The sequence below is a fragment of the Enoplosus armatus genome, chromosome 2, assembly GCF_043641665.1.
Source record: "Enoplosus armatus isolate fEnoArm2 chromosome 2, fEnoArm2.hap1, whole genome shotgun sequence".
NCBI classification, from domain to species: Eukaryota; Metazoa; Chordata; class Actinopteri; order Centrarchiformes; family Enoplosidae; genus Enoplosus; species Enoplosus armatus.
The window spans coordinates 27216855-27242322 of record NC_092181.1 but is presented as its reverse complement, the minus strand read 5'-3'; the positions used below and the strand labels follow the sequence as shown (position 1 = coordinate 27242322).

At 41.8% G+C, this 25468-nt stretch overlaps 4 protein-coding genes across 9 annotated transcripts; 3 read left to right on the top strand and 1 right to left on the bottom strand.

Moving 5' to 3' along the window:
• Positions 1-1307: 1307 nt before the first annotated feature.
• LOC139291363 (actin-related protein 2-B) lies at positions 1308-8197 on the bottom strand. Its single transcript, XM_070913380.1, has 9 exons — positions 8112-8197; positions 6312-6422; positions 5679-5894; positions 5403-5475; positions 4304-4440; positions 3303-3452; positions 2974-3119; positions 2536-2668; positions 1308-1763 (listed from the first exon to the last, which is right to left on the bottom strand). The coding sequence occupies exons 1-9, from the start codon at positions 8157-8159 to the stop codon at positions 1593-1595; spliced, it is 1185 nt and encodes a 394-aa protein (XP_070769481.1). The 5' UTR covers positions 8160-8197; the 3' UTR covers positions 1308-1592.
• Positions 7899-11919, top strand: LOC139291335 (nuclear factor 7, ovary-like). Of its 4 annotated transcripts, none has more exons than XM_070913344.1 (2): positions 7899-7918; positions 10290-11919. In XM_070913344.1, the coding sequence occupies exons 1-2, from the start codon at positions 7899-7901 to the stop codon at positions 11917-11919; spliced, it is 1650 nt and encodes a 549-aa protein (XP_070769445.1). The 4 variants fall into 4 exon arrangements, with proteins under 4 accessions (XP_070769445.1, XP_070769470.1, XP_070769454.1 ...); XM_070913353.1 differs by lacking the exon at positions 7899-7918 and having other exon boundaries at positions 10276-10502; positions 10539-11919; XM_070913361.1 differs by lacking the exon at positions 7899-7918 and having other exon boundaries at positions 10276-10943; positions 11073-11919.
• Positions 11920-13527: 1608 nt separating this feature from the next.
• On the top strand, positions 13528-15162 carry LOC139290499 (E3 ubiquitin-protein ligase TRIM39-like). 2 transcript variants are annotated; one of them, XM_070912304.1, is made up of 2 exons: positions 13528-14186; positions 14316-15162. In XM_070912304.1, exons 1-2 carry the CDS (start codon positions 13528-13530, stop codon positions 15160-15162), a joined length of 1506 nt encoding a protein of 501 aa, XP_070768405.1. The 2 variants fall into 2 exon arrangements, with proteins under 2 accessions (XP_070768405.1, XP_070768397.1); XM_070912296.1 differs by having other exon boundaries at positions 13528-15162.
• A 1731-nt stretch (positions 15163-16893) lies between these two features.
• Positions 16894-22712, top strand: LOC139301883 (ras-related protein ORAB-1). 2 transcript variants are annotated; one of them, XM_070925378.1, is made up of 6 exons: positions 16894-17029; positions 18048-18120; positions 18247-18342; positions 18428-18523; positions 19790-19921; positions 21297-22712. In XM_070925378.1, the coding sequence occupies exons 1-6, from the start codon at positions 17016-17018 to the stop codon at positions 21492-21494; spliced, it is 609 nt and encodes a 202-aa protein (XP_070781479.1). In that variant the 5' UTR covers positions 16894-17015; the 3' UTR covers positions 21495-22712. The 2 variants fall into 2 exon arrangements, with proteins under 2 accessions (XP_070781479.1, XP_070781487.1); XM_070925386.1 differs by lacking the exons at positions 18428-18523; positions 19790-19921 and having other exon boundaries at positions 17016-17029.
• Positions 22713-25468: the final 2756 nt, after the last annotated feature.

The following is a 25468-nucleotide window of genomic DNA, read 5'->3' as shown; positions in this document are numbered from 1 at the left end:
CAGGCTCAACTAAACGTGTCAGAATTAGCACAAGAGGAAATGATGTCATGCTCAAATCACAGCTTGTATGTTGCAGATTTGGTAAATTGGCCCTCCGCTCGGTGCTGCCACCGGTGGCTGGAAGCTAAATTACAATTAAATAAAGAGAAACTACAATATTACTGAAGGAAGCAGCCGACTGATTTTACAGGTTGGTATGGACGGTAACAGAAGAGACCTTTCAGGGTAAATCGTTTTCTCACCTTATGGGTCAAGAAAAAGTTCATACCTGTCATTCATTTTTCCTGTAACACATTTTAAGAGCTGCTCAGTGAGCATCAGTGTTGATGCAGGACGTTGATGTGTAGTTTGACAGTCCTGGATCAAGACTAAGGAATGACTTTGTAATCGTTAAGGAATGGACACCATTCTCTCCTTGATTTGTTGGTAAACTGGAGACCAATCAAACCCATTAAAAGCTCCAAATGGCCTGTTTCCAAATCTAAATCCACCACTAATCAAACTTTCCAACACGGCGATGCGAGAAGAGGGAAAGAAAACCCACAGACCCAAAAACTTGAGACTTTCCTTCAGGTTTTGTCCACGTATTCGTGTCACGTCTTCGTATCTTTCACAAGACGTGCGATAAACATGAAGCGCTCAAGAAGCAAGCAAATGTCCCAACGACGAGACGACGCAAAGACAGACAGACAGACAGACGAGGTGCCGCGTTCAAAATGGCTGCCTGCCCTGCTGCACCTCCAGCACAGAGTCATTCCAAAACATTCAACAGGAAGTGTGTGTGTGTGTGTGTGTGTGTGTTATCTGATGATCAGTATTTTAAAAGACACGGTATGTAATGATCTATTTGATCAGATATCTAATCTCTGTAATGCTCCACTCTGTGAGCATTATTTTTAATGCCTGCATCTGTTTTGACAGATTAGGTGACACATTTTTCACATGGCAGAGGTCTCGTTTTGGAAATGGAACTTAAATGCATCACTAATAATAATAATAATAACCATCATCGTCGTCGTCTTCAACTTCAAAACAGCCAGGAGCTCATTCGGGCCTCGTGTGGAAGGCAGACGACCCAAAATACTCGCAGATGAGCCGCCTTAAAAAAAAAAATATTTGAATATCTCCACTTCTTCTCGGAGAGTTTGAGTTTGAACGTCCTTCTTAATGCCATCGATAATGATTTCATCTTTAAAGAATAGTTTGACATTTTGGGAAAAAGATGCTTAGATGATAAGACTGACACCACTCTCGTGTCTGTACGGTAAATATTTACAGACAGCACTTCATGGCAATACCTCGGCATCTCAAAACATAATTCTCAGTATTTTTTGTAATATTCAAGCACTCTGGTTATTCGTCGCCCTCGCCATGAGACGTCTTACCCCAAAACTCCACATCCTTCATCCCTCTTTCCCTTCCTCCCTCCTTCCATCCATCCTTCCCTCTTTGCTTGTCAAAATGAGCGTGAATCGAAGACACGGCGTGACCGTCCAGACACATCAAGCTAAGTGATGCACGGATGTCAGCTGACGGGGGTAGATGGAGGGACGGTGGGGGGAAGCGGGAAGTGTTTTTGTTTTGTTTGTGTTTTATCTGACGGTGACTCCGAGCTTCTCCAGCACTCGCGTCCCTTTCTCCAGGTACTCCTCCCGCGTCATCCAGAAGTTGTCCTTGTCCTTCATGATGTCAGCCAGCACGGCGCCACCCAGGAACACCATGTGTTTACGCCGAGGGGGGTCCTCTATCCTGATCTTGAATTTCTGCGGTCAAAGAGCAGAGAGTGTTAACAGAGAAAAGGAGGAGATAATGAAGTGTTGAAACCCCCGCCGCCCTGTGAGGCCCATAAAATAGACTGAAGGAGAAGACTGTCTTTTAATTAGAGGCTGGAGGATTTCCCTGAGCGGCTGCAGGAGAGACGTACGAACAATGAGATGTTATATTTTCACCTTGTCATCACAGGACCATGACAGAGAGAGAGACGTTTCTGACGTGTTGAAGGGATCAACTAGACTGTGGCTTCAGTACCCCCTAGTGGCAAATACATGTACTGCATAAGAAAGCTGTGGGGAAGGAGGAGCGATATTCACTCCTTCACCGCATTTCTGTCACTGATTCACCAGATCAGGTGAACGTTTACGTCTAAAATAAAATCAAGGTTGAACACATGGTGCTCCATTCTCTCTCATTACATTTACAACTGCATTGAAATGTTAAGTAATCAACTGTACGCAAGCTAATGATGACATTTTATGAGTTATTATTAGCAATAAATGCTAATAACATGGCACGTCTGAGTGCTTATCAACAGGGCCTGATGCTGCAGCTTCACCAGCCACTACATCTACACTACTCTATAAGAACACTTCATCACAATGTGATGCTGACAACTCTTTCACATAACTCTTAGTCATTTGATTCGGAGGTGGCAAACGTGACTTTGCAGGCAGCCGCTGATCTGTTGGGGTGATCAGTCCCGTCTTCCCTGGAGGCCTCGTGTTTCTGGTGCTTTGGTTCTCAGACACCGTTACTCACCGATAGCTTGTCGACGTCTCCCTTCAGCACTCGCTCCAAGTACAGCTGCTTCAGTTCGCGCTCCAGGCGGGACGGCAGGCCGGGATACATGGTGGAGCCTCCAGACAGGACGATGTGCTTGTAGAACTCAGACCTGATCAGAGGAACGCAATGATGTGTGACAAATGTATAATCTATGTTTTATTACGTCACTCCACCTGGCTGGCTGTTAGAAGTCTTAATCTTGACAAAGTGTGTGTAAACGTGTTCATCATCATCATCTTCCTGAGTGTGTTTCTACAGAGGGATTACTAAATATTTCACAGTCAATCATGACTCAGAGGTTCAATATTGTTCCAGGACGACTTGTACTGCGATGTCAGAATTTGTAAGTGTTCTCAACACACATCAGACTGTTTCCATCCACTAGAAAAGGACGAGCGGTCCCTGCCAGCTCACCTGGTGTCGATATCTGCGGCCTGGATGGTGTTGAAGAGCAGCTCGGCCACGCCCACCCCCTCCACGTTGATGAGGTGAGGTTGAAACAGAGCCTCGGGGGCTTCGAACCTCTCACCTCCCACCTTGATCACCCTGCCGTCCGGGAGCTGAGGACACGCACAACTGCTGTCTCATCATCAGTGAAGGAACAGATTTATATACACTCTGTGTGTGTGTTGAAAACATATATATACACACATATATATATACATATACATTTATAGATATGTATATAGACAGATATGTAGATGTATATGTGTGTATAGTTTATTAATGTGAGCATGACTGACCGTGTACGACTCGACCAGCACCGTCGTCTCCAGCGCCAGCTTCTGCTCCTGCTCAATGTTATAACCGACGTAGCAGAGCTTCTCCTTCATCATCCTCACCGTCTCAAAGTCCGCCGAATGGTTGAAGGCGTAACCTCGCAGCAGCAGCAGCTGGTGGACAGACAGGGTGGATGTGATGGTGTCAGTATCATGTAATATAAATAGATTCATTTAACAAAGAATAAGCATCTGTGGAAAATAACCAGAAACTGACAAAACTTTTACACCACTTTTATATATGAACATGAGCCCAAAAAGAAAACTAGATGATAAAGATCATAAAATAAGTTTGAAATGATAAATAAATACCGAATGCTGATTGGACAACAGGAATCATTTCAACACCAGATGCTGTTTCATGTCTGATCGTATCACTCCGCAGACAAGAGGTCTGGTACATTTCATGTTGATTCATAACTACATTAAAAAACATGTGGCTGTTCATTTACTGACACAAGACGTTAAATTTCATCTATTTTAACTGAAGCTGGAACACGCCGGCACCTTTAATATCAACTGGACCAATTCACTGAGAAACACTCAACAGTGAAACTGTTGGGGAGGACAGTCTGCAATCTTCACACTTTCACAACTTCTAAAACTGAATTAGAAATAAAATAAATAAAATCATGCGGTGGAAGATGGACAGTAATATGTCAGACGTGTCCAGGACTCGCTGACACACCTCGACTGCTAACAGTCCTTCTGATAAAAACCTGTATGTTACTTTACCTTGTAACAAGATCATGTCATGTCAAATGATTCATGTCTACTTAGTGTTTTACTATTAAAAGTTAACTTTCACTGAAAAATTACATATTTTGCATTAAAGATAAAATATTAAACACATACTTTTGGTCACACAGTGTATCAAAATCCCACCACACCGTATTTCCCACATATCCACCGAATGTCAGAAGCAAATGCAGCAGTGAGTCCACACTGCGTGGTGCTGCCGGTACCTTGATGAGGTAGCGTGTTATGTCCCTCCCCGCGATGTCGAGGCGTCGGGTCAGGTGGGGCAGGGAGAAGCCCTCGTACACTGGACAGATGTGAGTGACGCCGTCACCGGAGTCGACCACCACTCCCGTCAGAAGTCCTAAAACAAACAAAAAAAAAAGGACACACAGTTACAACTGCTCATCAACACTGCTCTACAGCGCCACTAGTGGTCAAAAGCCCCCCCCCCCCCCCCCCCCCCCCCCCCCAGGGTGCCTTTAAGTCTGAGGTTTAGCAGAGATGTGTATGAACTACAGCTGTGTGTGAAGGGAGATGACAAGGGGTACACTGGGTTCAACATCCTACATACATCTCAGACAGGCTTGTTCAATGCCAACATCTCCCAGCATGCCTTCCATGAGAAGCTCAAGCGTTATTCTTAGAGAGACTGTAAATTTGTATCTTGGGGGTGGCACTAGAGGAAAGGTCACTGGCTCATAATCAGAAATGGTTCATACTCTGTGGAGCATCAATAGTGCAAATGTCAGGGCAGTTTTGCCATCTGCAGTCAATATAGCTTCTGATCCCACTGACGCTGTTAGACGGAGCCTGTAGTCAGATCTGAGACAACCACACTTAATAATTAGCCATAAAGCAGCTTCCTGAGGCTGATGTGTTGCAGTAATGGTTAGTTTACTGTTGGGCTAACTGGGATGTATTTTACTCTTTTTACTCTTGTGTTTAAAGGATTACTGTGTTGTACTTTAAGAGTACAGTTTCTTGTACTAACTAGCTCTTATTAATAGTGTCTCATATTTTTCTGATAAGTAATAACTATCATTGGATTTGTTGTATTTTCAGATACATTTCAGAATTGCTTCCAGTGAAAAACTTCAAAACCTTCATTGCAGGTGTGTTTAACTCGCTGTATAGTGAAGGCAGGAGACACCTTGCTATCGACCTTAGTAATAACCCAAGAACGTCATAGCAGCTATGTAGCTACACCCTATTATTAGCATTCAGCTAGTGGCTTTTGCTAAAATAGCACACATGCATGGATTTTGTTCAGAGAATTCAGATTTTTCTAGTTCTAGTTTAGCAGTGATGAGCAGCGTTACGCACCTTGAGCGTAGAGCGTGAGGACGGCCTGGATGGCGATATAAACTCCTGTGAACTGGTATGTTTCAAACATCACCTGGCAGGAGAAAAACAGACAGTATCAGTTAACTATTCCATAAGAAGACAAAAGCACAACTCAGATTTATGTCTTTGTGATATTCATGGGTAGTTTTATAATGAATTAGGATCCCTGTCCTTACAGTTAGGGACACGCTGCCCCAGACTCTCAGGACAAAATTAAACATCTGGAATGCTGCATTTGATTCTGCCACAGCCCACCTCTATAATCTTTTCTCTGTTCTTGGTGGGGTTCATGGGCGGCTCGGTCAAAAGGATCTTGCAGTCCCGCGAGTTGATGTTGAGTTTCTCAGGGCCGAAGGTGTAGTCCCACAGGTGCTTCATGTCGTCCCAGTTCCTGACGATGCCGTTCTCCATGGGGTAGTTCACCTCCAACATGGAGCGCAGCTCGCTGGCCTCATCCCCCACCATCAGGTCCTGCGCGAGGTCGAAGGTCAACAGTTCAGCAGACTGAGAGAAATACTTTGGACCAGCGGACGTTAACTCTTTACCTGCCGCTTTTCTTCACTATGTTTGCCTGAAGTTCCTCTCTAACAGGAGCTCACAGCCACTTTTTGTTTTCATTTCAGAAGCTGATTTATCAAATTATTTCCCTCCTGTCTGACTAAAGAGAAGTAAATCATCGAAATTAGCTGCTGCAGTGTTTGGTTAAGATCTAAACTTGCTAAATCTTAGGACTCCATATAACATGGCCAACAGTCTCTGATATATCATTTTTTTCTACTTTCCACCGGCCGTCCTGATACATCCAGAGAAGTACGTGTGGTTACAAGGTGGAGCTGCACTGTGAGAAACGCACCATGAATGAAAACAGACTCAGGCAGGCAACATTACCTTGATTTCAATGTTGCCAACTTTAGCTGTGGAGCGGATGATTGGCCGGCCAACCAGCGCTGGAAAAATGTGTTCGGGGAAGTTGGAGCCTGCATAGCCGCACTTCACAAACTAGGACGGGATTGAAAGAAGAAAAGAAGGGAAAACACTTGAAAACATGGTAAAGAACACACTCAATAGGGATGAAACTCTTCAACTGTTTCTTCCACAGTATCGATTTCGATACAGAAAGTCAGGGTATTTGCCAACACTGAACACCAATCCCAGACTAGTGAACGTTTTAGTCCCAAATTTAAAAGCAGTGAACTCTCTCTTTGTGCAGCTACTTAAGATCATTCTTCCATGTTCAAGGTTATATGAGGCTGAAACTAAACATCAATTCTTGACTATAAATGGTGAACATCCCTATAAGGCTCGTAAATAATTGAATCATATTGTTTCGAAGGTTTATGAATTGATGCCTTGTACATGGCTCCATCTTTTCCTCACGAACCAAACCCAGCCTATCAAACAACATAGCTCCCTGCAGCGTTTATTTTTGTCTCCAGTTGAGCAAATGAGCTCAGCAGAACAGAACACTGTATTTAATGTGGAATCAGTTACATCTGGCCAATGCCTGCAAGCTTAATAAGGTAATAAATAAATCAGTGCATGTTATTAAAAGGAGATGGCAGTCAGTATTTTAGCCCAGTTGTGTAATGTTTTTTTCCCCTGAAAATTAATCAGATGTGTCATTATATGCATTAAAGGTACAACATGATCCATAGAGCTGTATAAATGTCCACTCAGACCGGGGATGTGTTCAGTCTGGTGAGAGCTGCAGCAGATCTGACAAGTTTCCTTACATGGAAGAACTGTCTCAACTTCCGCAACCAATGTCTCACGCATGCGCACTGGTTTACTTCACTTTTACTGGGCGATTTGTTTGAATTCATTTTACACATCTAAATGTACCAGACCATAAGCATTTACGACACGTTAAAGACATGCTTGCAACTGTATGGTATGTGTGTGATCAGATGCTGCCCTGCTGAGAGGGGTGAGGTGACTGCTGCCCTTTTTAACGAGGGCGGGGCCGTTTGAATTGGCTGCTGAGCTAACGTTAACCTAATTAGCTGAAAAAATAAAGGAAGCACGGAAAATGGTGACTCCGATGTGGGAAAATGATCAATCTGTTTAACTCTAACTCGTCCTTCAGCTTGTGTCTGGTGGTTTTGCTTCAAACTATGAATATTTCATAAACAAAGCTAACACGAAGCTAGCTAACGTGGCTAACGTTACCTGGGAATGTAACGCTACCACCACAGGTTCGAAAGTCTGTTTAGTTTGCGTCATGACCTAAAAAATTAGACTACTCAGAAATGGTGTTTCAATGCGGTGTGTTCACTTGAATAGGCGGATTTTATTTGGTCCGGTCTAACTGTGCAGAAGCTAACTGTCAGTGCATACCGTTACACTGTCAAAGTTACTAACCAATCTGAGTTAGCTACACGGTCCAACAAGTCTCTTTGTCAGAGACTTTCTTGGCTACACGAGAGTGTGATAACGCTAAACATAAACAGGGGCTGGGCAAAAATCTCCCGGTGAATGTCATCTGTGGCCCTGCTGCAGATGAATGAGGTGAATCCAGCTGACAGACACATTCCTAACACAACCCACCCAGACAAGCTAACGCTTTAGCCTGTTAGCGCTGTTACTTCCTGTTTCCAGTTGTCTCCATTTTCTTATCAAACTGCACCGCCGGAGTACCGAGAGCGACACGGGGTGAGATTCAACAGCGCCGCCTGTTCTCAAACTTACCCCGGTTCCATTGTCACAAACCACGACTTTTCTCCCTTGGCTGTCCATTTTTGTTCCCTGAATCCGGCAGAAGCCTCCCTCTGCCTGCACACAAGCTAACGTCAAGCTAACCAACCCACCGGAAGCAACACACCTAACACTTCAGGTGTGACTCCTTCAGAATAAAGGCATCAGAATCAGAATCAGAAAACTATTTATTACCAAGTAACATACATTACAAGGAATTTGCCGTGGTCTGATGGTGCTACACTTTGGGTTTTTTTTTAACATATAACATATAATCTGACTGACAACAAGCATGTAAAAATATAACGGTAAAAGATAAAAGAATAAGATAAGATAAATAACAAACAGTGCAGTGACCAAAATAAAGTGTCCATGTAAAGTGTCCAGTATTGACCAGTAGGGGGTGCGTGCGTCAATGTAACGCAGGGGGGACAGGGTGGTGTAGGTTAATATAACGTATAACTAGTGTTTGTGTGTGTGTGGGGGGGGGGTGGGGGGGTCAGTGCAAGACTTTGGCCGTGTACGTCAGGTTGACTGCAGAGGGGAAGAAACTGTTTTTGTGGCGGGAGGTTTTGGTCCTGATGGACCGCAGCCTCCTGCCAGAGGGGAGGGGGTCAAACATCATCACCGCAACGCCTGACACTGACAAATATTTTGCACTACATGCAATTAATACATTAGTAAATATTAGTAAAATATTGTATCATGCTATAATAGCTGATATAAAAGTTAAGTCTTGAACCTAATGTAGGGCCGATAGTCACTTTCTAAGCCACAGAGTTGTTTGTGTTCATCAGTTTGGGAGAAAGTCTGATGGGGAAGCAACCCACAGAAGAACACTCAGCAAGAGAAAACTAATTTTTGATCTTGGAAATACTAGTTTGACAAAACAATCCACACACAAAGTTCACTGACAAGCTTTTTTATCGAGACTTTATCCTCTCACTCTATCCTTGTCCGCAGATGGAGTTCGCCCAGTTTAAGGGGCTGGATCTGTTGACATGTGAGTCCATCAGCTCTGGAAAAATCTAGTGAGATAATGCAAGTTGGAATTGTTTTGTCACATAAATAACATATTTAGTTGTTAGTTTGTCCCTCAAGAAAAACCTGATAGCAGGTTCAAATCAAGTAGTATGAAATCTTTATTTTTTACATTTAAATCACACATCGTGTCTTTAATGATCACAAGAACATGCTGAGAAATGACTCACTTTCTGTTTCTGTGTTTTGGCCACAAGATTAATTTATGAGTCATGGCCAAAGAAACCAAAGGCAAGGCAACACTAGAAACGTCACGATCCTAAAATGAAACTGTAAGTTTGTCAGAGCAAAAGCAGAGCTGCAAGTAAGACTGTCTCTTTTTCTGTCTGAAAAAATAAAGTTTATCAAGACTCTCTCAGCAACAGACCAGAGTCAACACTGGTAAGTAAAGCTGATAATCATTACTGTTCTAACAACAACAGTAACAACAACTCTCTTTTCTTTCTTTCCTCTACTCAGAAACTTCCATATTTTTTATTTCAATAATGTAAATGTTGGAGAAGAAAACAAGAAGTCTGGGAATAAATGTGGTAACAGATTGTGAATTATGAGGAAGTGTAATTAAGGGCTGCATAAGTGGTGTTACAGCGAAACAAAAGAAGATATACTGGGTTGCCTTTTGCAGGTCATGCCGAATCTTATAGACAAGACGAGAGCTGTTAAGATTGTCCCAGCTCGGTAAATTATGATTTCTTGGCCTGATATCACCAAATACAATCATAACAGCAAGGTTATCAAAGGGCTTATGGGTCATTGTGTGTACTGTTTTATTAGCCAGATTGATATGAAGATTGTACTGTCTGGGGTGCAGCCTTGTTTTTAACTGTTTTTACTGCTGTGACCAAAAACCAAACAAGCCAACCACCAGTTTGCTTCCTGCATACCTTTGTTTGCACAGTAGAAAAAGAGTATTGCTCAATTTTACAGCCTTATACAATTTAATTGCTCAATAATTACTGTGTTCAAAGAGTAAAAAGCACTTTTTTTTATTTTACTGCCCTAGCTAGTAGGCTAATGAAATTATTTGATAATGAAGTTAGTATTCATTTTTCAACATTTTATTCTGCAATAAAAATGTTGTCTTTTCACACTTTCACTTTGTTCTCAGTGTGTAGATATGGCTTGTGCTAGCAGTCTGCTGTCTGAGGATCAGTTTCTGTGCTCCATCTGTCTGGATGTGTTCACTGATCCTGTCAGCACACCATGTGGACACAACTTCTGCAAAAACTGCATCACTGTACACTGGGATACTAACGACCAGTACCTGTGTCCCATGTGTAAAAAGCGTTTCAACACAAGACCTGAGCTGCACGTCAACACTTTCATCTCTGAGATGGTCGCTCAGTTCAGACAGTCAGCTCAACAGAAAGCCAGCAGCAGCAGCTCAGAGCGACAAGCGTCCAAACCAGGAGAAGTTCCCTGTGACGTCTGCACTGGAACCAAACTGAAGGCCCTGAAGTCCTGCCTGGACTGTCTGGTCTCCTACTGTGAGACTCACCTGGAGCCTCATCTGACGGCTTCACGCCTGAAAAGACATCAGCTGATCGACCCTGTGGAGAACCTGGAAGGCAGGATGTGTACGAAGCACGATAAACCTCTGGAGCTGTTCTGTAAGACCGACCAGACGTGTGTCTGCATGCTCTGCCCTGTTTTAGACCACAAGATGCATGAGTTTGTTCCTCTGAAGGAAGAATATGAAGGAAAGAAGGCCGAGCTGGGGAAGACAGAGGCTGAAATTCAGCAGATGATCCAGAAGAGACGACTGAAGATTCAGGAGATCAATCGGTCGGTCAACTTCAGCAAGGAAAATGCAGACAGAGGGATAGCAGAAGGTGTTCGGATCTTCACAACTCTGATGAAGTCTGTTGAGAGAGGCATGAACGAGCTCATTGATATAGTTGAAGAGAACCAGAGTATGATAGAGAAACAGGCTGAAGACTTTATCAAAGAGCTGGAACAGGAAATCTCCGAGCTGATGAAGAGCAGGACTGAGGTGGAGCAGCTCTCACTCTCTGACGACCATCTCCATCTTCTCCAAAGCTTCCCGTCCCTGCAAGCTGCTCCAACAGCGAAGGACTGGACAGAGGTCAGCATCCCTCCACCATCATATGAGGGGACTGTGGTGAGAGCTGTGTCTCAGCTGGAGGAGACACTCAGTAAAGAGATGAAGAAGCTGCTTGAAGCAGAGCTGAAGAGGGTCCAGCAGTATGCAGAGGATGTGACTCTTGATCCTGATACAGCACATCCTGAACTCATCCTGTCTGATGAAGACAAACGAGTGAAACATGGTGATGTTATGAAGACGCTTCCGAACAACCCAGAGAGATTTTCTCATTGTGTCTGTGTTTTAGGAAAGCAGAGTTTCTCTTCAGGCAGGTTTTACTACGAGGTTCAAGTTACAGGAAACACTGATTGGAATTTAGGAGTGGCCAGAGAGTCGATCAACAGGAAGGGACTAATCACACTGAGCCCTGAGGATGGTTTCTGGTCTATATGGTTAAGAAATGGAAATGAGTACAAAGCTCTTGATGACCCTGATGTCCGTCTCTCTCTGAAGTCTTGGCCTCAGAAGGTGGGGGTGTTTGTGGATTATGAGGAGGGTCTGGTCTCGTTCTATGATGTAGATGCTGCAGCTCTTATCTACTCCTTTACTGGCTGCTCCTTCACTGAGAAACTCTTCCCATACTTCAACCCTGGGCTTAATGATGATGGTAAAAACTCTGCCCCTCTAATAATCTCTTGTGTCAATCACACTAAGTAGACTAATACATTTATTGTCTATAAAAATATTCAGTATTATGTAAGATAGCAAACATGGGTGTGGACTATTGGCACATAACTTGGACTCAAGATCAAGTCATGGGTTTGATGATTTCATACTCAACTTGACGAAATCCATCCAATGTCCCGTGACTTCACTTTGAAATTAGCCTTCTGTGTTGAAAGACTTCCCCTTCCCAAGCTAAAAGAAGAAGATTCTTAGCCGGACCAACAGCACAAGAGGCAGAGAAGATATTCAGGACATTTTTGGCCAACCTGTTGGCACACTTAGGGTCTGTGTCAATTTTGAATGAATCATTGTAACTTCATGGCATGATTTGTTATTATCATTTATGTTCCAGCAGACATTTTGACTTGTCATAGAAAGAAAATCACAGGTGTTGGGCATCAATGATGGCTTCATTCCTTTTAACTATCAGCAAGTCATACTGATACCAGTGAGCCAGTTTGTACCTGTCCAAGGCCTTTGTACCACCACCTGTCAAAAGTCAAAATGTCATCAATGAGAAAGGTCAATATTTAACTGTGGTTATTAACATTAGGAGAATATTGTTCATAAATTAATATTCTGTATTGCTAATCAGCTAATTATTGTGAACTAGGTACCTTTCTTTATAGCTTCATGCACCACTAGCCTTTGTTGCACAGTGTCTTTTCCTGATAGAGCGTTTCTCTGCATTATTTGATTTGTGTATTGGTAATTTCAGCTGCACTTGCTATGTGTTGTCCTGAAAAAAGCCTTTAATATGTGATTGTACTACAATTTGGCGGTTTTGTTCATAAATGAAAACATTTGCATTTACACATCTCTTGGTTCTTGTGGAATCACATAAAAGTTTGGATTTCTGAGACATTTCTCTCAGCAAGACAGACATGGTTTCACCAGTGTGTATTCAAATTACCCAGCACTTAAAGTTTAGGAGGAACAGGCATATTTCTTGTTGAAATTTAATTTAGTCTTTCTTTTGCTACATGATGCTGAGGCAAGTTTGAGAAACACATTACAAGATACATACTTTATACTTGTACAAGTGAAACAATAAAGGAAAGATAAAAAGCGGACTGTGTTCATTTTTGCTTGACCCGTAAGTTTTTATATGTCTAATAAAAAGGTCTCTGTTAAAGAAACAGACTTTTCTAAAACTGTCAGCAGGCACAGAGAGCTTGCGGGGGGAGGGGAAAGTCAGTGATCACATTGACTCACTCTGCAGGGAGTTAGACAACATCTGTATACCAACATCTGTAAACACATGCAAACACAACTGTTAGTCACATAGATGAAAATATTAACTCTTCAGGGAAGGAGAACTTCTCTACATCTGTTCATGAGAATTTGCATCGATTTGAGGCATGTGTAAAGACACAAAAATATGACAGATCTTGATGGAATACAGATGAAGTTGCGGGGGGCTTGACACTATAAATAATGTAAATAAGACACACCAGTTATGTTAAATATGACTATATAAATAATCCTAAATTACTTTTTTTCAAAAACAGCACAGTACAATAAATAAAACTTTCATGCGTTAAAGTTTTTGTTGTTTTTTTTCTCACTCACACTTTCACTTTTGTTCTCAGTGTAGATATGGCTGATGCAAACTATCTGCTGTCTGAGGATCAGTTTCTGTGCTCCATCTGTCTGGATGTGTTCACTGATCCTGTCAGCGCACCATGTGGACACAACTTCTGCAAAAACTGCATCACTGTACACTGGGATACTAACGACCAGTACCTGTGTCCCATGTGTAAAGAGGTTTTTATCACAAGACCTGAGCTGCACGTCAACACTTTCATGGTCGCTCAGTTCAGACAGTCAGCTCAACAGAAAGCCAGCAGCAGCAGCTCAGATCGACAAGCGTCCAAACCAGGAGAAGTTCCCTGTGACGTCTGCACTGGAACCAAACTGAAGGCCCTGAAGTCCTGCCTGGACTGTCTGGTCTCCTACTGTGAGACTCACCTGGAGCCTCATCTGACGGCTTCACGCCTGAAAAGACATCAGCTGATCGACCCTGTGGAGAACCTGGAAGGCAGGATGTGTACGAAGCACGATAAACCTCTGGAGCTGTTCTGTAAGACCGACCAGACGTGTGTCTGCATGCTCTGCCCTGTTTTAGACCACAAGATGCATGATGTTGTTCCTCTGAAGGAAGAATATGAAGGAAAGAAGGCCGAGCTGGGGAAGACAGAGGCTGAAATCCAGCAGATGATCCAGAAGAGACGACTGAAGATTCAGGAGATCAATCGGTCGGTCAACTTCAGCAAGGAAAATGCAGACAGAGAGATAGCAGAAGGTGTTCGGATCTTCACAACTCTGATGAAGTCTGTTGAGAGAGGCATGAACGAGCTCATTGATATAGTTGAAGAGAACCAGAGTATGATAGAGAAACAGGCTGAAGACTTTATCAAAGAGCTGGAACAGGAAATCTCCGAGCTGATGAAGAGCAGGACTGAGGTGGAGCAGCTCTCACTCTCTGACGACCATCTCCATCTTCTCCAAAGCTTCCCGTCCCTGCAAGCTGCTCCAACAGCGAAGGACTGGACAGAGGTCAGCGTCCCTCCACCATCATATGAGGGGACTGTGGTGAGAGCTGTGTCTCAGCTGGAGGAGACACTCAGTAAAGAGATGAAGAAGCTGCTTGAAGCAGAGCTGAAGAGAATCCAACAGTATACCATAATTGTGACTCTTGATCCTGATACAGCACATCCCAGCCTCATCCTGTCTGATGATGGGAAACAAGTCAATCATTGTGATGTAAAGAAGAATCTCCCAGACAACACACAGAGATTTTCTAATTGTGTCTGTGTTTTAGGAAAGCAGAGTTTCTCTTCAGGCAGATTTTACTACGAGGTTCAAGTTGAAGGGAAAACTAAATGGACTTTAGGAGTGGCCAGAGAGTCGATTAACAGGAAAGAGAACATCTCACCGAGCCCCGAGGATGGCTACTGGACTGTATGTTTGAGAAATGGAAATGAGTACAAAGCTCTTGGTGACCCTCCAGTCCGTCTCTCACTGAAGTCTCGGCCTCAGAAGGTGGGGGTGTTTGTGGATTACGAGGAGGGTCTGGTCTCCTTTTATGACGTAGATGCTGCAGCTCTTATCTACTCCTTTACTGGCTGCTCCTTCACTGAGAAACTCTTCCTGTACTTTGGTCCTTGTCCTAATGATGGAGGTAAAAACTCCGCCCCTCTGATCATCAATCCTATCAATCGCAATAAGTAGACTAATTATTTGATTTTTCATGTATCCCACTGTTGCTCACTGTCACAAATCATGGGGTCCTGTGTTTGCACATTTCACTCAGTATAAGTTTCTTATAGCTTTGATAATGTGTTAGAAAATGCAAACTGCGAAATGTGTCTTGCTGTGTTTTACAGTGTGGGAACTTTAAAGGTTCTTAAGGGGAAAATCTAAACTGTCTCTCTTTAAACTAAATACTGAAAAAGCTGTCTACTCATTTTTATTAAATTTTATGTACAAGAAAATAAGAAGTTGGTTAAAAACACAGAAAATTGCTGCAGTTTTATGTAAAGAAAGAAAAAATTTTGTGTACTCAGCCTTTCGATTTGACATAGTTCCGACTCATGTTTACTAATTTATGTGTACTAGAAAATCAGAAGTTGGTAAAAACACAGAAAACTGCTGCAGTTTTATGTCAAGAAAGCAAAACATTTTTGTATTCATAACGCAGCAACTCTAATAATGTGTTGAAAATGTTGTGTCGTGGATGGATTGGGGTTTACAGTGTACTTTGAAGTGTCTGATCAGTGTAAAAAATAAGTCAAATATCAAATGTTGGATTTTGACACAAATGCAAGTGTAGTACAATATAATTTTGCAATCTGTGTTTCTCACATTAATTATACTTTTGAAAAAAGGAATAAAAGCAAATGGGAAAATCTTGGATGTGAATTGTTTTGTGTGTACTACTTTAAATCTCCACTAATAAATACATTTATATTAATGGATGAAATGACTGTTTGCAGAGTCTGGTTCAGTCTCAGGGTTTCCAGCAGCAGGTGTTTTTAACCAACTGTACACGACATGCTCAGCAGGAAACAGCTGACAGACGGTTTGAGACTCACAGGTGAACACAGTGGAGCATTTAGTTGTTAAAGAGTCAGATATTTTTCTCCAGAGTTGGTGGAGACCAAACCAGAGCTTTCTCAGGTGGACACAAACACACCTCGATGGGATGATTATGCTCATTAGATACGACATACCCATGTATCATTAATTAGTTACACAAATATATAACACTACTGTAGATATTCTTTCATATTATTTATTAATTATTCATGCTTATATACCTATATTTATATTATATATTGCACATAGCCTATAGCTACCTGCTTCTACATCACCATGATACCCAAAATAACCAAAATAATTATTCTTGTAATCTATGTGCACTCTATGTGCATATTTATACATTATGAGACACTGTAAGTATATAATGTATGTAGCTTTTAATGTAATGTATTTTAGTCTAATCTTTTTTTTTTCATTTAAAAAGCTCTTTATTTGTCTTTTTTTTTTCACCTCTTATCTTGTCTCTTGTGCTGCTGTAACATGTGAATTTCTCTTCTGGGGATCAATACAGTATCTTATCTTATCTTATCTGACCCTTATCAATAATTCTCAGTAACTAATTCATATTATAACAGTAACATAGCGGTAAACCTGGTCACACGGCATAGAAAAGATAAATCTTAAAAATATAAATTCTCTCTAACACAGTTTACTCCTTATTTCTGTATCTAATATCTCAAGTTTGACAGCCATATTACCACCTTTCACAATAGGAACCATATAGTTTGTAAACTAAGAGCAGTGTAAACGCCCATTTCCACAGGACTACACTCCCCATGATTCCTCTCCGCTGGTATTTCCGGGTAGGTATTGCTGACAGCCATATTTGATTCGATTATGCTGTTCCTGCTGCGACAACCAGTTTAGCCAGTCTCTGACAAAAAAAAAACGGTGTCTTTTCTTCACTACGAGGCTTTAAGGTTAATCTGCGACGAAATCCAGCTGCATTCTCAGTAACAACAGTTTATAACCGGTAGTCAACGATGAATCCTGAATAGTAAGTGGGAATTTTGATGTCGATTCTGACAGGTCCGGTTGAGCTGTCAGCTTAGCCGGGGAAGCTAAGCTAACGTTAGCTAGCCAGGCGGACCGGTAGGCTGTGTACAAAATGAACGTCAGCTGCTTTGTCTTCGGTGCTAAGTTAGCGAGCTGCGGGCTGCGGTTGGGTGTACGCACTATCAAATGACAGCGTTGATGTTTATCACGAAACTCGTGTTTGACAACATCTTCCGGTCAACACGGCACCGATTAAATCGACTAATTATCTGTGTTTCGTCGACAACGTGTGTTAGCTCACTTATAGTAACTTAAATGGAAGTAGCATTAGTAGCTAGTAGGCTAACCGAATTGCTACGTAGCGTTACCTGACACTGTTGAGGACTGTGTTGTTGAGATAGTTGCTCAGTGAGACACATAATGACAGTTTCAGAGTCCAGGACACGGTCACAAAGCTAATGTCTCAACTAATCTGGGTAACGTTAGGTGTAGTGGTCATTTCTGTGTAATCGATCCACCGCAAACAGGAAGTTACTACATTTGCTCCTGATGTGGAGTCAGTTAGGTAATGCCAGTCTCTGTGTTACTTCACTACACGGCTGCAACTAACGAATACTCGCATTATGGATCACTCTGTGGATTGTTTCTATTAATGGATTAGTGGTTCACTCTATGAAATGTCAGGAGAGTTGGGGAGAAATGCCCATGGTAATTTCCCAGAGCCCAAGGAGGCGTCCTCACACTGCTTGTGTTGACCAGCCAAAGATCTGCAATTTACAGAAAACAAAGAAAAGCTGCAAATGACAGATAAATCAGAAGCAAATTCAAAACTATTAATCCAATAATTAACAACTGTACCAAATGTCAGATTATAGGAAATGAATTATTATAAAGCAAATGATTATTTATATGAAACAATATCTGATCAAAGAAGAAGGATCAGAGAGTCTATCAGTGTTTTGTGATTTAGTGTCTTGCAGGTGTTGTGATGTTTGTTTTTTCCTCCTCTATCCTCACAGTGACTATTTATTCAAGCTGCTCCTTATCGGTGATTCTGGTGTCGGCAAGTCTTGTCTCCTTCTCCGGTTTGCAGTAAGTGTCTTAACGGGCTTATATGTTTCTTCCCTGACAGCCCTGTGGTGGTTGATGACCCTGCAGGTATCATATCTACCGCCCTGACCCACCTGTGTGTGTGTGTGTGTGTGTGTTTTATCCTAGGATGACACGTACACAGAGAGCTACATTAGTACCATTGGTGTGGACTTCAAGATCAGGACCATCGAGCTGGACGGAAAGACCATAAAACTCCAGATTGTAAGGAGAACGTGGTGTAATAGGGCTGTAAACAGATAAGTAGTGATAAAGTGTTGGACTGACGAGCTCTGCTTTGTCTTCTCAGTGGGACACGGCTGGTCAGGAACGGTTCCGCACCATCACATCCAGTTACTACAGAGGAGCTCACGGCATTATCGTAGTTTATGATGTGACGGATCAGGTCAGTGCTTCTCTTTATTCTAATGTTGGCTTTCCCCAGGTCCTCGAAAAGCTACAACACCCAGTCATCATCCAGTCACACAGTAATGCTAATCATAATTTAATATGTTTAATAAGATAAGATACTTCATTTATGGAAGATTAAGTGTTACAGCAGCACAAGAAATAGTTAACTACACCATAAGTACAAATTTAAACCTACATACAAATATAAGAAAGCTGTATATAGTACAGTGTCGTGGGCCAGTGTACATAAATGTGCTTTATGTGCATTATTCAACCACAATTCAACTGAGTTGATAAAAAGAATCAGTAACAGAATTCAGCCAGTAGTGCAGTTTGTTCATATTTCTGATCAAAGTGACACATTCTTGTCATCGTCAACTGATGATGGATGAAAAGTAGCATTTCTGAACTTTGAGTGTCAGTTTGTCAGTATTATTAGTGTAGTATATACATATTATATCCTGAGCGATACCGTAGGCTCGTGAGTTAAATCATTACGTAAACAAACATCTTAAGGATTCCTCATATTTGATTATTAAAGAATTGTGACATGTAGTGAGCGTAACATTTTACAGTGTGAAAGTAAACTCATCAGTGCTCAGATCAGCTGACATTTGATCATCATCAGGTGGTCGATTTATCGATCAGGCTCTAATAAATTTGTCAAATCACAGTGACATTAAAGGCACCCTGTGGAGGTTTTTGTAAACAAAGGTTATATTTTCATTCAGTGTTTTTCACCTTCATTGTGTCCGTGAGACCTAACAAACATGTTGAACGCATTTCCTCCCTCATAAAACATTTGCAAAGCCGAATTCCTTGTGTGCATGCATGAGAAACAAACAAAATGGGGACCTGCTCTTAAAAACATTGCTCCATAGCGCTACTGGTGGTCTAAAGCTCTTCGGGGTACCTTTTCATTTTTCTACCCGCAGTCAAAGAAAACTGTAAAAGTCAAAACATTTGGGATGTTTTAGAAGCCTGGAAATGTTACTGCCGAGCATCTTTCAGAGCATGACACGTTTTCACACCTTCAAGGCAGCCGCTGGTTTCAGTTCATCTCAGTACAGCAGGGACATCTATGATATATTCATAGGAAATAAGTGCTGGAGCCCACAGAGGCATTGCTGCCCTGTCGGCACCTCTTATGTTTTGTTGCAAACTGGATGTCAGTGAGATAATCGTGTGAGTGAATTGTTGAATTCAAGCAGACATCAGTGTTTGTATTTATGGCTGCTGTCTTTCTGCTTCCCGTCCTCAGGAGTCCTTCAATAATGTCAAACAGTGGCTACAGGAGATCGACCGCTACGCCAGCGAGAACGTCAACAAGCTGCTAGTAGGCAACAAGTGTGACCTCACAACGAAGAAAGTTGTGGATTACACCACAGCCAAGGTAAGTGGACGGCACGTCGTCCCAATGTCCGTAGCTAACAGGATAATGAAATAAGCGTTTGCTGACTGAGCAGCATTTTGCCAGCAGTCTACTGTTGCTCACCACCTTAAGAATCTGATGAGCTTCTGCCGCGAGACGTCAGTGTGCAAAACATAAACTTGTAATCGACTGAGCGCCCAGCTGCTGCTCAGACAGCTGGCTGAACTGTGACAACACCTGCTCTGGTTTACCAGGCAAAGCATGGGGTGAAGGTGGCTCCTCAAAGTGACACACTGAGCCATTTCAATTCGTATTTTCTCTAAAGGACACAGAATCTAAACTCCAGGTCCTAAGCAGATGTGCAAGGCTCCATCTGCCTACTCTGCTTATAGGAAGCACAGACACAACCTCCATGTTTTATAACTTTATAACTCTATAATTAACGACAACGACAGTGATTTTCTGTTTTGATATAAAGTGATACTCACCCAAAGATCAAACTTTCTACCCTCTGCTTGTTTGTAGTTATCTCCTCCCACAGAACTTAAACTTTGTCAGCTTGAATTCATGTTGGTTACCGTGAATTTCAATAGTGACCAGTTTTGTTCATTTTATACGTCAAATATACTCAGATTACCTTGCCTTAGTTTGTTTTATATCTTCATTAACCATAATAAACAGTCACCCGCCAGTAGCTTAGTACAGACTCATGAAGCCAAACCTAGTTCAAACCCACAGAACTTTATTTTAAACTTCCAGTGGAGATCTGAAGTTTAAGGAAAACTACATTAAAGGGTTAAAATTATTGCGTGTGACTGACCAGTTGGAAAAGTTGAGGTAACTTCTTCCTAAATATTAAATATGAATTAAATTAGACTCTTTGTTCTTCTTTCCACCATTTTGTTTTTTCATTACTTAGAAACGGTAGTTTGATTAAAAAAAAAAGAAATCAATTTTCAGGCGGAGAGTTTCTTAAGATTGAAACCACTCTCATGTCATTACAGTAAATATGATGCTACAGCCAGTTAGCTTAGCTTAGCATAAAGACAACTGGAAACTATTCCTTTTTCTTGAGCTTTCAACTCCTCTCGCCCAGTTTAGCTCAGTTTGCTCTCCATGACAACTGCGCAGCACCATCCACTAAAGAAGTCTGCGAGATTCGGTTGAAAGCTCTGGAAAAAGCAAGTGGACACCAGAGATTTTTAACTCTTAAACTAGATTGAAAACCTTCGAAACAATAGTAATAGACAGAACAGTCTCACCACAAGGTTTATTTAGCAGCAGTTCTGGAGCTTTCAGTCTTCTCACACGGTCTTCCTCAGCAGATGGAGTTTGCCCTGTTGTCATTGAGTTTAATTTATCGTAACTCCTCCTTGTACTCTCTTTCGTGCTCCAGGAATTTGCCGATAACTTGGGGATCCCCTTCCTGGAGACCAGCGCCAAGAGCGCCACCAACGTGGAGCAAGCCTTCATGACCATGGCGGCCGAGATCAAGAAGAGGATGGGCCCCGGGGCCACGGCCGGCTCCTCAGAGAAGTCCAACGTCAAGATCCAGAGCAAGCCAGTCAACACCTCGTCCGGAGGCTGCTGCTGAGACCCGAAAATAGCCACGACCTGAATCCACCCCCGAGCCCACGACCAGTCTCAATGTTACCATGCTCCACAGGGAAAGAAAACCAGAGAGAGAAAGAGAGAGAGAGGGAGAGGGAGGAGGAGGAGGAGGAGGAAGAGGAAGACTTTGAGTGGACCGGTTTGTAATTGTGTGTGCAGCTACAACACCAGATTCCCACCCCACCTTCTCAAAGTCAGCAATAGGACGGTAAGCCCATCCATACCCACAGAACACACCGGGCGGTTCTTTCTTTCTTACTTTACCAAAACACTCTCATACTGGAAAAACAAAATGTATACAATTTTTAACAGTGTGTGAAGTTAACCAATGAAAGACAACACATGTATACAGCTTTTCTTCTTTTTTTTTTTGGTTTTGTCTTTGTTTGCCCTGCTCTTCCTTTGAGTTTGTTAAATGAGTCACTTTTCTAAAACTGAAAAACAAAAACAAGAACACAAAGTTGTCTTTATTTAGCCGTGGACGACAGCACGACTTTGGCCCAAATCTCCTCAGATATATCAATTAGTTAGCACTTCAAATGAAGCACATGCTTAAACCGGCATCATGCATGTTAGAACTGACCACATGCTCCCTGTGGTGCATGTGGTCAGCTGCAGCCGTGAAAGCTGCCCAAACTACGCCCAGGAAACACTCCCATAACGTCACCTGCTCCAACTTCAGAGTCTCCCCTAAAAATGATGTGCCAGTGCCTTTGTGGCAGGAGATTTACATGATATTTATGCCTTCGGTGCTCTTGTATTGTTGGCGTATTCCCCTCATGTGCCCACAGTCGTGACTTCTTAAAGAATCCACTTTGTATGATAGCAGTTAACATTCCTGTATATATATATATTTGGCTCTGTGTGCTCTGCTGGTGTTCATGATACAATAAGCATGTGCTACATTGGGAGACGTGACGTCAGCCGTGTGTTTTTCTCTGCTAATGTTTCTCAACCAACAGCACAACCACAACAGAAAGAGAAAAGAAATCACCATCCCAGCTCGAGAATAATCTATAAACTGTATATATTTATACATAAATGTAGGAAGTGATTTGCAAATTGTGTAGAGAGGCAAGCGAAGTGAATGACCTGATAAATAGCTGGAATTAGTAATCTCGGCACGTGATTTGTGGCTGCGGACATGACATTTTTGTGGCATAATGTCTACTATTAAAACAATGAAGGAGATCTTTGATAACTGCTGGTCGTGACGGTGTGTTTTTTTTTCCCTCTGCACACTTTCTTCCCGTCTCAGTTCGTTTTGTTTCTGCCACTTTTCCAGTTTACCATAAGCTGAGAGGAATGATGATCTTTGGCCCAGATTTCTCAGGCTGCTGTTTGACACTGCAGCTTGTATTTTCACCGGCCCTCCAACATGAATACACGACCGTTATGTCAAACTTTCAAAAGAACAATTCACATCTCACAACGTCTACAGTGTTTTACGGTTCAGTTTGAATAGCAACGGTTCAATGAGTCTGAAAACGTTTCTCTGCCCTCTGAGATGAAATTTAAACAAATCTGTTTATTTAATTTTACAGAATATTTCAACAAATACATATGAACATACAAACAAAAGGTGAAAACAGCACAATGTCACAAATCAGTTAAATTAAATAATCTAAATCAAGTCATTACTTTAATATTAATTCATGAATTGATCTGTAAAGTGACATATGCTCATCAGAAGGTAACAGAGCATCGATTCATTTGTTATTTTCCAAAGTTAGTGTTTTTAGAATAAATGATAGAGAATAAATAGAGAAAAGTCAAATTAAAGTAATTGGAAGTATAAGATAATAAATAATAATGATAAAGAGTAGAAATAAAAGCAGTACACACACACAGTACCCATGACCAGTGTTGTACTTAAACTGGTAGTGAAGTACTTTTCAAGTGAAGTGACACAGTGGTGAGAAGCAGCAAAGTATACTGTAGAGTGTACTGTGGTACATGTAAGAGTAATACCATCTACTATGACAGAATAATATATTATACATGCTTAAGAATGATACTCAGTGTTTGTATTAATACATAAATATATTATATCGTGTGATAAAAGAGTAACATATTACCATAGTACAGTATAATATAGTACGGGATATAAAATGTACTATAATATGTGTACATACAGCATGTGAGTACTGTATAAATGTCGACTCTCGTTGTTCCTCACACATGAACTCAAAGCTCCCGGCCAGCAGAGGGCAGCGCTGGCGTCCTGCACACTCAGCAGTACTGCAGTATCAGCTGATGGTTCAGGTTCAGGAGGTGTTCGCTTCTTACATCCTCTCCACAGATTCCAAACACGTGTACAAACGTGTACAAACGTGTACAAACCTGTACAGCTCATCAATGAGAAGATATTAAACTCTGTCTGCATAACGAGTACTTTTGATACCCGAAGCACATTTTTCTGATAATATTTACATACTGCAGGACTTCTACATGTAGTGGAGTATTTTCACAGTGTGGTATTAGTACTTTTACTGAAGTAAATGATCTGAATACTTCTTCCCCCACTGATCTGCTTCTGTCTGAAAGTGTGTTCATAAACAGGGTTTTCTGTGTGAACGCCCCCCCTCCCCCATTAACCAACACACACTGATTATATTAAGCAAGCGTTGAAAAAGAAATCAAAAAGAAACACAGAGGTCAGCCCTGTGTTGCCCCCCCCCCCCAGACTGAACCCCCAGTTTGCTTTCAGTTGCAAAACAAAACACACAGTGAGCGAGCGAGCCTCCAGCTGACAGAGGAGAGAGAGATGTGTTCTGGTGTGAGCCTCTGAAGGAATGGGGGGAGCAGTGGTGGAATGGGGGGGGGGTGTATCTGAGTAGCTGGGTCTGTTTGCCGGCTTCGTTTGTAGCCGGTTGCTGGGTGATGGGGAGGGGGGGGACAGTTGTGACAGCTGCAGAGGCCAAAGCCTTTCACCCCACTGCTGCTGCAGGAGGGGGGGGGGGGGGGGTTATTATGAGTCTATGTGTGAAGTTCAGTCTCACAGTCACTCTGCTGCTCACCAGCTGATCCATCTGATGGCCCGCTGTAAAGAGACAGTGTCACACACACACACACACACACACACACACACACACACACACACACACACACACACACACACACACTGCCGGCCTTATTAAAACCAGCAGCACCTCCAAACAAACTCTAATTTGTCCGACTGCTGTTTAAAAGGCCACCTTCAAGTATTCAGATCCTTGACTGAAGTAAAAGTACTAATACCACACTGTGAAAATACTCCACTGCAAGTAAAAGGCCTGCATTCAAAACCCTCCTGAAGTAAAAGTATGTGAGTATTCATCAGTATGACAGTAAAAGTATGTGAGTATTCAGTATGACAGTAAAAGTATGTGAGTATTCATCAGTATCACAGTAAAAGTATGTAAGTATTCAGTATCACAGTAAAAGTATGTGAGTATTCAATAGTATCAGTAAAAGTATGTAAGTATTCATCAGTATCACAGTAAAAGTATGTGAGTATTCAGTATCACAGTAAAAGTATGTGAGTATTCAATAGTATCAGTAAAAGTATGTAAGTATTCATCAGTATCACAGTAAAAGTATGTGAGTATTCATCAGCTTCATAGTAAAAGTATGTGAGTATTCATCAGTATCACAGTAAAAGTATGTGAGTATTCATCAGTATCACAGTAAAAGTATGTGAGTATTCATCAGTATCACAGTAAAAGTATGTGAGTATTCAGTATGACAGTAAAAGTATGTGAGTATTCATCAGTATCACAGTAAAAGTATGTGAGTATTCATCAGTATCACAGTAAAAGTATGTGAGTATTCAGTATGACAGTAAAAGTATGTGAGTATTCATCAGTATCACAGTAAAAGTATGTGAGTATTCATCAGTATCACAGTAAAAGTATGTGAGTATTCAGTATGACAGTAAAAGTATGTGAGTATTCATCAGTATCACAGTAAAAGTAT

Excerpts from the sequence above, each read along its gene's own strand:
- LOC139291335 (XM_070913344.1), top strand. The coding sequence starts at position 7,899 with ATGTCATCTGTGGCCCTGCT. Across the intron at positions 7,919-10,289 it reads ATGTCATCTGTGGCCCTGCT|CAGTCTGCTGTCTGAGGATC; the intron begins GCAGATGAATGA and ends GGCTTGTGCTAG.
- LOC139291363 (XM_070913380.1), bottom strand. The coding sequence starts at position 8,159 with ATGGACAGCCAAGGGAGAAAAGTCGTGGTTTGTGACAATGGAACCGGG. Across the intron at positions 3,120-3,302 it reads TGCTGGTCGAGTCGTACACG|CTCCCGGACGGCAGGGTGAT; the intron begins GTCAGTCATGCT and ends GCGTGTCCTCAG. Across the intron at positions 1,764-2,535 it reads GAGACGTCGACAAGCTATCG|AAATTCAAGATCAGGATAGA; the intron begins GTGAGTAACGGT and ends CTTTGACCGCAG.
- LOC139290499 (XM_070912296.1), top strand. The coding sequence starts at position 13,528 with ATGGCTGATGCAAACTATCTGCTGTCTGAGGATCAGTTTCTGTGCTCC.
- LOC139301883 (XM_070925378.1), top strand. Across the intron at positions 18,343-18,427 it reads AGACCATAAAACTCCAGATT|TGGGACACGGCTGGTCAGGA; the intron begins GTAAGGAGAACG and ends TTGTCTTCTCAG. Across the intron at positions 19,922-21,296 it reads TGGATTACACCACAGCCAAG|GAATTTGCCGATAACTTGGG; the intron begins GTAAGTGGACGG and ends TTCGTGCTCCAG.